At 40.1% G+C, this 13,184-nt stretch overlaps 1 protein-coding gene across 1 annotated transcript; it reads left to right on the forward strand.

Moving 5' to 3' along the window:
- The first annotated feature begins 1,847 nt into the window (after positions 1–1,847).
- PRRT1 (proline rich transmembrane protein 1) lies at positions 1,848–5,815 on the forward strand. Its single transcript, XM_074311347.1, has 5 exons — positions 1,848–1,941; positions 2,073–2,183; positions 3,183–3,721; positions 4,168–4,353; positions 4,696–5,815. The coding sequence occupies exons 2-5, from the start codon at positions 2,165–2,167 to the stop codon at positions 4,870–4,872; spliced, it is 921 nt and encodes a 306-aa protein (XP_074167448.1). The 5' UTR covers positions 1,848–1,941; positions 2,073–2,164; the 3' UTR covers positions 4,873–5,815.
- The last annotated feature ends 7,369 nt before the right edge of the window (positions 5,816–13,184 follow it).

Here is a 13,184-nt window from a genome sequence, read left to right on the forward strand (position 1 = left end):
TGAATACTTTTAAAATGCCAAACATTAATTTCTATGTAATCCTAACACTTATAGGGAGCCATTAGAATTTATTGAATTAACAACTCAATACCTGCACTTTAAGAAAAATACTTTGGCTGCTATGAAGAAGATAAATTGAAGTAGAGAGACATTTGAGGCAGAGACCAATTGGGAGTCTATTCCCAAGAAGGGATGAATCCCTTATTAGGATTAGGTGGCTATGTGAAGAGAAAGGGACCATGAGATTTGGTAACAGCTTGGATCTGTGACATAAGTAAGAGAGGGTATTTGAGAACATGTCTGAGATTATAAAATTGTATTACTGAAAGGTGGCAGAAGCTAAAAAAAATTGAAAGAGAGGTCTGTTTGGGGGATAAGATGAGTTCAGTTTTGGACAAGTTAAATTTGAGACATCTATAAGTGTCTAAATATCCAGTTCATGATACAGTACTGGAGCTTAGGCAAGAGTAGGGAAACAAAGAGATATAAATATATAAATATTACATATTACATATCACCTTTAAACATATGAATTATATTGTCAATTTATATAGTAATATATTATATACAATATATAGTGCATATACTGTACAAAAACTGTGTGTATATGTATATGTGTGTGTGTGTGTGTGTGTGTGTGTGTGTGTGTATTATATTATCTAGGAGCCATGTGCATGAAGGTAATAATTGAATTCATGGGAGCTCATGAGATTAATTAATGAGAAAGTATAGAAAGACAAGAGAAAAGGACCTAAAACAGAGCCTTGAGACATACTGACAGTTAATGGAACATAATGTGGATGAGGAACACTCTTAAGTGATCTTAAGAAGTGATCAGATAGGTAGGAAGAGAATCTAGAGAGAACAGAATCATGAATATTCATAGAGGAAATAGTATCAGGAAGAGAAAGTGGTCAAGAAAATAATCTCACAGTTAGATGTCAATTTATTATTGAAAAGACACTTTGCTCACAATTGTTCTGAAAGATAAGTAGCACAAGCATTATCCCACATTTCTGAAATATGCAATTTGTTTGCCCAAAGTCAAAATGCTAATGAGTGATGAAGTGAGGACTGGAATTCAGGTCTACTGATTTCAATACTATTTTCATTACACAACTCACCTCTCCCTTCTAATTTTGACCTGTATTCTTAATCCAATTTTGAATGCTCCAGGATTCAAATTCAAATTCAAATGATTCAGGATTTGACTCTATAGTTTTCACTCCTTTTAGATGAGTCAGTGGGCTCATATCATACAACAGTGTGTCCCTATATAAACACAAATTCCCAAAGCGTTTGTCTTCAGATTGATAGAGTGACATTGTGACACGGAGATGGTGGTGAGGAATCAGTTGTTTGGAGGAAGGTTGGATACCTTGGTATTTGTGGAAGCATTAGGTAGACAAGGATATTTTGTTGTTGTTGTTTTACCTAGTCTATTAATCATTTCAGGAAATCAATGATTTGGCTATGTGTTGTCATATAAATTTTTCTCTGAAAGTTTTGATTTATTTCTTGAATCATCTGGAAACAACCTGCTGTAGTTCCATGTTCTCCTGAGAATCTACCTCTGGTTAATTAGGTTTTGAGTCTATTCATCTTTAAATATATACTTGGAGATTTGAAAAAAGGGGTTAAAAAAAAAAAAGAAAAAACAGGTGGAGAGATTAACACTTGTGTTTCTGAAGAAATCTCTCAGTCTCTTCCCTTCCTGTCCTTGTTCCAAATTCAGTCACTTCAGTAGATTATTGGAGACTGGGAAGAGGAAGCAACACTGAAAAGTCCCTTTTCTCTAGTTACTTCCTTCTTCTAACCCATCTGATTTAGTTCTAATCTGTTTCCATGGCAATCTCAGAGGACCAGAATCCCTGGGTTCCTAGGAGATCAAGGGAAGAAAGAGGCAGGACTGGAGAAGAGACCAAGAGAGACTGAGTGAGGGTATGTTTGAAGGGTGCCTCCTCCCAGCTCGGTCCCTTTAAGATCCCCCTCCTCTCTCTCCTTTTCCTCCGCCTCTCTCCTTCCCCCTTTCTCCATATCTTCCATCTCTCCATCCTCCTCTGCTCTCTCAGGCTGCGCCATCTGTGCTTTTGAACTCTGTTGTCTGTTGGCATCTCCAAACTGAGAAGGAACTCCGCATCCCGGCACTCCAGATCCCACAGTCATGTCATCAGAAAAATCAGGTAAAAAACAAAAACAAAAACAATCCCCCCCCCCTACCTTTTCTGACTTTTCCCCAGCACATAAATCCTCCTTTCTCTGACCTCCGCAGTCTAGGTTCCCCTCCCCCCCCCACTTTTCCTTAGTCTCCAAGACATGGTTCTGGATTCATCCACCTCTCCCCTGCTTCCCTAATTCCTCCATCTCTCCTTCCTTTCTCCTTATTCTAGGTTCTCTGCTTTAATTCGCAACCTCTTCCCCTTCCTGCTGCCCACTTTTCTTCCGTAGGTGGGGGGGGAGGGGGAGGAGAGGAGGAAGGGAAGAAGGCTGAAGGAAAGTAAGAACCACAGGTGTCCAGATGTAAATATCTATGTCACATGTATCAAAACATGGAATACAACTATGCAGATATCCTAGCATATGAACAATCGCAATAATTCGCGGAGAATCAATCACAAGTACATCCTTGGATGGGGAAAAAGAGAAATCTAGTATTCTTTTTCTCTTTAAAGAAAATCCTGAACTAGAACCAGACAGTTGAGGGTACACCACACAGAGACAGACAGACAGTTGAGCACATGCAAATAGATAAACTGCCACGTGCTGTCATGGTTTTACATGGACAAATCCAAGCATCCCAATAGTAACACACAACTATACAGACAAGGGCTTTCACAGAAGATGGGCACGTGGTAGAAACCCTGGCAACTGATGGACTTTAGGGGAGTGGGAATGTTATCGGAAGAAGGTGCGCAAATGACCAAAAAATATATTAAAAGAGGAGACTTTGATGGGCTGGGCTGAGGTTTTGTTCAAAGATTGAGACTTTCCCACCCCCAAACTGAAGGATGGAGACTTACACCTTTTATTTCTCTTTTCCTTTCTTCCTGTCTTCCTGACCCTGTTTCTATCTGTGTTCGTCTGCCTATCTTTCTCGGTGTCTATGACTCCTGTGTCGTCCGCATCCGTATCTCTCTATCTCTTATCTCCTTCCACCGTTTCCACCTGTCCGCACGTCTCAGGTCTCTCGGACTCGGTTCCTCATACTTCTCCTCCCCCTTACAATGCCCCCCAGCCTCCAGCCGACCTCCCTGCCCCATCTCTTCAGGCACCCTCCACCTCCCATCACCACCATCACCATCACTACCACCAGTCGGGCACCGCCACTCTCCCCAGATTAGGGGCTGGAGGGCTGACTTCTTCAGCAGCTCCTGCTCAGCGGGGTCCCTCGTCCTCCGCTACATTGCCCCGCCCTCCTCACCACGCCCCCTCAGGACTTGCTCCTGGGGCTCCCACTCCGGGGTGCGCTACCCTGCCCCGCCTGCCCCCAGATCCCTACCTCCAGGAAACCCGCTTTGAAGGTCCGCTGCCCCCTCCCCCTCCGGCCGCCGCCGCCCCACCCCCACCCGCGCCCGCTCCTCCCGCTCCTGCACAGGGCTTTGTGGTGCCCACACACCCAGGTACCGTGGGTACGCTACCCCTTGGAGGCTACGTGGCCCCTGGGTACCCACTGCAGCTGCAACCCTGCACCGCCTATCTGCCGGTCTATCCCGTGGGCGCCGTGAGTGCAGAAGGGTAGCTAGGGGAAAGGGAGAGGGAACGGGGAACTTGGGGCGGTATATGGCGGGCATCGGGATAGTTTAAGAGGTAAGGGGTCAGAAGAAAGGGAAACCTGGAGGGTGGTGGGGAAGGCTTGAGGCCCTGGGAAATCTATAAGAGGGAAGTGACATAACTGGAAAATGGGAGGAAGAGGAGTGGGAGGCACTGGAGGGGATAGCCAAGCGGGCTGGTTGGAAGGAACTGGAGACAAGAGGGATTGGGATTCTTAAGGAAGGAACAATCACATTATTTACATGATTACACTAATGGTTTTAATTTAAAAGAGTGACTTTAAAATGACCTGCCTGCTCTCAGAAAACTGCACACTCTTTCGGCAATGGGAGGGTACCGGATTTTATTGGTCGAGGTCCTGACTGTGACCCGCTTCCTTACCGGTTCTTTCCTCAGCCATACACAGGAGGAGCTCCGGGAGGGACTGGAGTGACCCCCACGCTTTCCCCTCCACCCTTGGGTCCAGGGCTAGCCCTGTTGGAGCCCCGCCGCCCACCCCACGACTACCTGCCAATCGCTGTGCTCACTACAATTTGTTGCTTTTGGCCAACCGGCATCATAGCTATTTTCAAGGCGGTACAGGTGAGGTGGTAGAAGTAAAAGGGGCCAGGGGAAGGGGCCAGAGATGGGGAACAGGGTCCATAGGGGGAGGAAAGCTAGGGAACTATGGCTGGACTGAGGTCGCCCAAAGTGTGGGAGGCTACAGTGGAGGTGGTTGGAATTGTACCAACTGGCTTCTTTCTCTGTCGCTTCCCAGGCCTGCTATGCCTGATAGGAAGAGAAAGGCAAAGACTGGGCCCTTGGGAAACTGCAAGGATCTTAGAGGACATTCATCTTTCTCTTGTCCGGGACCAAACAGAGTGCTTGAGGAGACTTTTGTGGGGTGCTTCCCTGATCCCGACCTCCCTCTTCCTTCCCATGCAGGTGCGGACTGCTGTGGCCCGTGGAGACATGGTGTCAGCAGAGATCGCATCCCGGGAGGCTCGGAATTTCTCTTTCATCTCCCTGGCTGTGGGCATCGCAGCCATGGTGCTCTGTACCATTCTCACGGTGGTTATCATCATAGCTGCACAGCACCACGACACCGACTGGGATCCTTAGGAACTTTCCTTCTCCAGCCTGGAGACTCCTTAAACCCAATTTCCTGCCATACCCTTTCCTCTCCCTTGTGATGACTCTCTAATCCCCTATCTCCCCCCTCCTCCCCTTCTGCCAGATATCCACCAAATAAGACCATGGAGCCTCCAAAGCTGGAAATACCCCTAAACCTGAAAAAGATCTTTTCTACCAGAGTCAACAGCTACACAGATCCCCAGGAATTTCCTAAATATGGCCCTTGGGAAACCTCCACAATCCACTTCCCTTGAGAAGCTGTCAGATTAAGAGGCTTGAAGCTCTCCATTGGTTCAGCTTATCAGGAACCACAACCACCCCAGGGTCTAGAACACAAACTTCCCTTATTTTTCTGGGTTAATTTGAGCCTCAGAGGTCAATCTCCTATATGGTCTGTCCTTAGACATAGCAAAGCTTCTCCTTTGTCTTCTGCTGTTAGACTCTACTTACTTTTCAGGCTTTTCCCACCTTCCGAGGGACCTCTACTGAAGCTAGGTTTGCCTGTACAGTCCCAAGCTCCCATGACCACCAGGGAGGCCCTCTCCTATATTCCCAGACTTTGGGTTACCCTTTATGTGTGGCCTAAGATAGATGTTGAGATCTCTGACTCCTGAATCACCTCCATCTCATCCCAAGAACTAAGCTCCCCTTATCTCACCCTTCCCAAGTAGGGGAGCCAGAAAAGGAGAGGGGAATCTACAAATTTTACTCCCTTTCTCTAGGTGAGGGAAATCAGTCGTGCAGGGATAGGCCTGGATCCATCCACTTGTCTTCTGAGGAACATGAACTCTCCAATCCTCATCTCCCCACCACTTCCCAGGCTGCTCCCCATCCTTCCCCATACAGTGTTTGATAAAATGTACAGTCTCAAAGATGGTGTGATATTCCCAAAGATGAGATTAAAGAAACTTTGTGATTTTGTTGCCCCAAATTCTGGAGACTACTATTATACTCAATCTACAATTCCCTCTCTGACAAACATTGTGGCATATGTCCTACCCTCACCTACCATCCCCAGATGCAGAGGGAATTAATGGAAATTAAGGAAAGAATAGAGAATAAGAGAAAGATTGAGGAAGAGAAATATAGATTTCACTTGAAATAAAGAAGGCATTATTGGTATGTTGGAAAGAGGAGTGCAGTAGAAGGAAAGCTAGTTCTGTCATTGTGTAATCTTGGTCAAGGCACTTCTCTACAATCCAATTTTTTCTGTTGTAAAATTTGGTCTTTAGGATCCCTTCTAGCTCCAACCTTCTATGGTTCTATGAGTCTGAAATAAGGAGAGAGGAGAGATTATTGGTACTTGAACTTCTCCCTTTCCTTATCTCTTATCCATCAAGGAACAGCCTGGGGGGGGAGGGGCAAGGATGACAAAGTGAAAATTAGGTACAATTCAGGCCCAAAGATAAATCCAGCATTAACAATGAATCTGAGAAGAGGATAAAGGTATAAACATCTCCAAGAAAAGAGTAAGGGTCAGGATATATAGCTGAAGAAAGAATAAGAGGGTTACAGAGTAGAACTGGAATTTAAGGTGGTATGGACTTGGTGGATTGGGAAAGTTAGGTGGGACTGATAAATTCTTCAATCAAATCGGGCAATACCAATCCCTTTCTTCACCTAGCACTCAACAAAGGGAACTTCTCAGGGAAGCCAGATCTTCAAGACATCAAGGACAATCTCTTCCTATATTCTCTGGGAACTTTTCCTTTATATCATCCTCTCCCATATCTTCAATCTTCCCCAATCTAATAGATTCTTTTGTATGGCATATAATATTACTGGCAACATTTATATAGCACTTTAAGGTTTACAAAGTGTTTTATATAAAAATATAGATACACATATATTCACATAAGCTCATGTGTGTGTATATATGTGTATCATTTAAGTATATGTATATTTATATATATATTTACATATAATCTCTTTATACATATTATGTAATCTCTTTATAAAGAAGCTTTCCAATTGACCATGCCATACCCTCAAGTTCAATTTTTTTCTCTCTTTAATAAAATCCTAGGAAAAAACATCTCTTGACATTTTATCAATTGTAGTATGGAATTCTGACCCCACCACCCAACTAAAATTGTTCTCTTTCCAAGGTTATAGATGATTATTTAGTTGCCAAATCCATAAGCCCTCTTTTCTATCTTCAACTTTACCTCTTTGTAGATCTTTGTTAACCACTATTTCCTCCTGAACACTCTCTCCTGCACTGGAATTCATAACAATTTTACTCCCAGTTTTCCTGACTCTTCTTTCTTAGGCTCCTTTGTTGTATCATTCTGCATGACTCAGACCACAATAGTGAAGATCTCCCCAGGATCTCCATATTCTGTCCCTGTGTGATTTCATCAACTCTCACTGCTTCAGTGATCATCTCTTGCAGATGACTGCCTAATTTCTCTCCTGAGATCTAGTCACTAGGACTTCTTGGAACACTCTATCTGGATGAATCATTGAAGTAAGGGAAATTGACAAAATCACCAAGTAATAGCATATGGGAAAGGAGATCCAAAACAGAGTATGTAATAAATTTTACATGCTGTTTTCAAAACTGTCCTACTTGCCTGTGCTTCCTTATGAAAACTTTTCTATTGTCTTCCATTCATTTAAAATAATGTTACAGTGGCCCTGTTTAAAAAATTTCTATTGCTGACATTGTCTGGGAAGGAGGAGGAAGGAAAGAGTGAAAGGGAGAGGAAGAAGAAAAGGGTGGAGAGAGAGAGATCTTTGATCTCTCTCCCTAATTAAGAACTAAAAAAGAATCCTTGAAACAAATAAGCAGAGTTAAGATACAAAAACAAATGCACAGTAGTCATGTCCAAAAGTATATGTCTCTGTACTTGTATGTTCATCAAGTTTCTACCAGGTTTGTGAAATGCTTCACCATAGCTCCTCTGAACACATGGTTATATAAATTGTTATCCTGGTTCTTTTCATTTCACACTTTTCATTTCAGTTCATGCTGCCTGAGATTCCCTGAATTGGTCATTACTGTGCCATTATGTTCAAGTATCAGTTTATTCAAACATTCCCAAACATTTGGTAACTAAATAATCTAAGAGGCAATATAAGGCATATTATTTCTCTTTACCACTTCACTACCACACCCCTTAACTTTAATTCTTTTTTCTTTTTCTTTTCTTTTTTTATGTCTATTTTATTCCCACTTTATTCTTTTTTCTTGTTTTACTTTCCCAATTCTCAAGAATTATTTTCCTTCTTATCCAAACCTCCATAAGCCCAACTTGTTCCCTGTAGAATTTGAGTAGTGATTTCTTTTTTAAAATGAATTTTATTAGTATTTGCAATTTTTTAACACCGAAGTTATTGCAGTATCCCTCTGCCCTCTCCTCCTAGAGCTTTGTGTTAGGTTCTGCTAGTCTAAGCGTTCTGTCAGATTGTTTTCCAGTTTTCCGCAAAGATTTTTTTTTTTTTAATCAAATGAGTTTTTTCCCCTAAGTAGCTTATGTTTTCAACTTTATCACATAATGGGTTATTGAGTTCTATTGTTTTTGAATCTCTCCTTAGTCTGTTCAGTGATTTATTTCTCTATTTTTTAATCAATACCAGATAATTTAATAAGATAGTTTGAATTTTGGAATTGCTATTTTCCTTTGTTCCTAAATTTTTTATAATTTCCTTTGATATTCTAAATCCTTTGTTTTTCCACATGAATTTTTTATTTCATCAAGTTCTGTAAAGTATCCCTATGATAATTTAATTGGTATAGCATTAAAAGTGTAATTTTTTTTTTGGTAATGTCATTAGTATGACCTACCCATCATAACTGTATAGTCTTCCAACTATTTAAGTTCTTTTTTTAAAGACTTCATAATTAAATTAAATATAAGTAATTATACTTATAAATACTGTCATAGGTTAATCTTCAGCAATTTTATGCATTTTGTAGTTATTCAAAATGAAATTTTGCTTTCTATTATTGCTTTTTGTGTTGTTATTATATGGAAATGTTGTTGATTTTTTAGGATTTTTATTTTGTAACTTTGAACTTAGCTGAAGCTAATTGTCTCAATATCTTTGCTAACATTTTCCAAGGAAACCATTATATCATCAGAAAACAAGAATACCTTTTTCTCTTCTTTACCCAATTTTATACCTTTACATTTCTTTCTCTTTTCCTTTCATTACCATTTCCAAACTATTATCAAATAATAGGAGAGCTTGCTTCATTCTCATGTTTATTGGAAAACATTACATAGCTTGATTTTTGGTTTTAGGTACATTCTTCTTATGATATTAAAAAGGTCCTATGTCTATATGTTTTAGCATAAAAAAGTGCTGCACTTTGTCAAAGATTTTTTCTGCATCTCTGAGATGATAATGTGGCTTTGGATATTTTAGTTTCTAATATGATTAATTCTGTTTATTTTTTTCTTCATGTCAAAATGTCATGCTTACATTTCCAACATAAATCCCACTTGCATAATGAATTATTTCTTGGGTAAATTACCAAAGTCTGTTTAATAGGATTTTCTTTAAAAATGTTGAGTCAATGTTCATTAATGATATTGACCTATAGTGGGTTTTTTTTTTTCTGTTTTATCTTTTTTTGGTTTGTTTAAATCTTATGACCTTGTTTGTTTCATAAAAGGATTCTAGTATGAAGCTTTCTTTCTAAATTTTTAGGAATAATTTATGAAGTGTGGGTATTACCTTTTTAAAAAGTTGCACAGACAACTCTGGAGATACCACTACACACTTCTCAGATTGGCTAAAATGACATGAAAAGATAATGATGAATGTCGGAGGGGGTGTGGGGAAACTGGGACACTAATACATTGTTGGTGGAATTGTGAACAGATCCAACCATTCTGGAGAGCAATTTGGAATTATGTCCACAGGGCTATCAAACTGTGCATACCCTTTGACCCAGAAGTGTTTCTACAGGGCTTATATCCCAAAAAGATCTTAAAGGAGGGAAAGGAACCAACATGTACAAAAATGTTTGTGGCAAGAAACTGGAAATTGAATGTATGCCCATCAATTGGAGAATGGCTGAATAAATTATGGTATATGAATGCTATGGAATACTATTGTTCTGTAAGAAACGACCAGCAGGATGATTTCAGAGAGACTTTAGAGACCTACATGAACTGATGCTAAGTGAAATGATCATTATACACGGAATCAACAAGAATATGTGATGATCTGTTTTAATGGATATGGCTCTCTTCAACACTGAGATGACTGAAGCCAGTTCTGCATGTGCAGTGATGAAGAGAGGCATCTACACACCCAGAGAGAGAACCATGGGAACAGAGTGTAGAACACAAAACAGAATTCTCTCTCACTCTGTTATTTGCTTGCATTTTGTTTTCTTTCTCAGTTTTTTTCTTCCTTCTTTGTCTTATTTTTCTTGTGCAACAAGATAACTGAATAAATATGTATACATATATTGGATTTGACATGTATTTCAACATATTTAACATGCATTGGACTACCTGCCACTGGCTCTTTTCAACAGTGAGATGATTCAGGCCAGTTTTGATGATCTTGTGATGATGAAAGCCATCTATACCCAGAGAGAAAACTGTGGGAACTAGGGTGGATTACAACATAGCATTTCACTCATTTTGTTGTGGTTTGCTTGAATTTTATTTTCTTTCCCATTTTTTTTTTTTTTTTACTTTTTGACCTGATTTTTCTTGTGCAGCAAGATAATTGTATAAATATGTATGCCTATATTGGATTTAGCATATATTTTAACTTATTTATTGGACTATCTGTCAGCTAAGATATAATGTTCTCATTTGGTTTTCTGGAGGTCTTAGAGCAGCCTTTCTTTCAGCTATCACCACAAGAATAGCCAGGTGTTAAAGTCCAACATTCTTTATCTCCTTCCTGGGGCTGGGCAGCTTTTTGGAGAGCCTTTTAGACTGGCCTTAGTTTCAGTGGAGAAATTGCAGGAGGCCAGGCCAGCCACCAGAAGCTTGATGGAAGAAGGAATGAATCTCATCCAGTCCTTGCTGGCTTCCTTATATACTGCATTATCACATGTGTGAATCTTGAGGAACAACATAGTTCTAAGTAATAAGTACTGAACTAGAGAATTATTAAGTACCAGGCTAAACTAGATAACCATTGTCTTTATCAATTCCACTGACTGAACACCTTGTAAGAATCCCTATTCCAGGTTCAGAGTCTGGCCCATAACATTTCCCGCTTTCTTTTATTTTAGAACATAGGGTGGTCACACCCTCCCTGACTTTTCAAAAAAGGAGTGAAAACACCAAAAAAGGAGGTGATCACACCCTCCCTGACATCTCAGGAAGGGAGATGAAAACCAAAGGAAAATGGGGAATCAAACCAGATTAGTGGGTTTCTGAAGGGTCTCACTTGAAACAGGTATACATAAATCCATCAACATGGGAGGTATTATATAAGCACATAGCAACATAACACAGGCTAGTAGTGATGTAACAAATAACATGAGTCAACCTCAGGAATTATACATATTCAGAAATCCTAGAAATAGTCCAAAACCAATCTATTGTCCTTTACTTCATGTATCTGGGAATCCAATGATTCCTGTAAGTTTTGAAGTTCTCCAACAGTCTTATCAACAATTTTTCATCTCAAGGAATCCAATGATTCCTGCTGGTTTTGAAGTTCTGTAATGGTCTTACCAGCCATGCTCTTTCAGTGTCAAATGTTTCCTAGATCTTCTCCTTTATTTTGAGGCTTTTCTCTTTTTCTGTCTTTCTCTGATGCACAAGGCAAATATGGCTTGTTGGCACCTATCTGATGCCTTCTCCATCTCTAGAGATACAAGCAAACCCTCTCCCCCAAGCAATTAACCTATCTGGTCCCTTCCATTCAGCACTTTCTGGATCTCTCCATATCACCTAGAGATTATCTAAAGATAGTGGAGCTGCTCGCACTGGACGCTGCCCTTCTGGTGGGTTATAAAACCTGTCTGCTGGAGCCAGTACATTTTTATCAAAAATTTAAAAATTAATGGTATACAGAACTAAATTTAGAAATTTTCTAGGGTTACCTGTGGCTCCCCCTTTCTTTTGTTTTTGGAGGAGTGTCTCAATGTCTCTGTTTCTCCTCTCTACTATTGCCTGACCTTTAGGATTACAAGGTATGCTAGTGGTGTGTAAAATTTGGAGCTATGGCTAACAAAATTTGCCACTCTGGGATGGTTTCACAGCATACATTAATTTGTGCATTGGTATAGAACGTATATATTTTGTCAGGTCTTATCCCAGATAATTGTATTGCTCACTTAATGGTCTTTAATAAAATTCTAGCTACAAGCACTGGGTAAGGAGTAAGGCTTTGTTCTAGTTGTGCTGGAAGGTTCACTCACTCTATCACACTATCTCGTTGATGAAGGACAGCTGTGGGTGCCTCTTTTGTAGCAAAAACTAATATCTTCAAAGGTTTTTGAGTGACTCTTTCAACCACATTGGATAAAGCCAGTTCAATTTCTCTCAAAGCTTTGTGAGCTTCTTTTGTAAGCTTGTGTGGTGAGTTTAAAGCAGTGTTTCCCCTTAAAATGTCATATAATGGTTGCAATTGATTGATAATTAAGCCTAACACTGAATACACCCATTGGATGTCTCCTATTAATTCTTGAAAGTCATTTAAGGTGTTCAACTTCTCTGTTCTTAAAGAAAACTTTTGTACTGTAAGCATCTTAGGATACACTTCATATCCTAAATATTGAAAAGGAGCATGTCTTTGAATTTTTTCTGCAGCTATATGCAATTTGTAATTCCTTAGTGTTTCTATAGTCTTTTGTAGACATGCTTCTAACACTTGTTCCTCAGGTGCACACCCCAAGATATCATCCATATAATGTAACAACATAACTTTTGGAAATGCATTTCTTACTGGAGTAAGAGCAGCAGCAACATACATTTGACACATATTAAGGCTATTTTTCATTCCCTGTGGCAGAACTGTCCATATCTTTTATAAAGCTCAGCTAAGTTAACACTGGGCACTGAAAAGACAAATATTTTCATATCCTCCTTATCTAGAGTGATAGAATAGAAACAGTCCTTAATTTCTATAACCCAAAGAGGCCATTTTCTAGGCAATTGGATAGGAGATGGAAGTCCAGACTGAAGAGTTCCCATAGTTTTCATCTGTTCATTTACTCTTCTTAAATCAGTCAACATTCTCCATTTTCCATATCAGTGTATGGATTAACACTGTCTTCTAAGCATTCTCAGGAGGTGAAATGGTCAAACTTATTGTGCCTAGAGGCAAAGGATCCTTGGGCCCACAGATTTCACCTCTCCAGGGGATATCTC

Source organism: Sminthopsis crassicaudata, chromosome 4 (assembly GCF_048593235.1).
Source record: "Sminthopsis crassicaudata isolate SCR6 chromosome 4, ASM4859323v1, whole genome shotgun sequence".
Taxonomy (NCBI): domain Eukaryota; kingdom Metazoa; phylum Chordata; class Mammalia; order Dasyuromorphia; family Dasyuridae; genus Sminthopsis; species Sminthopsis crassicaudata.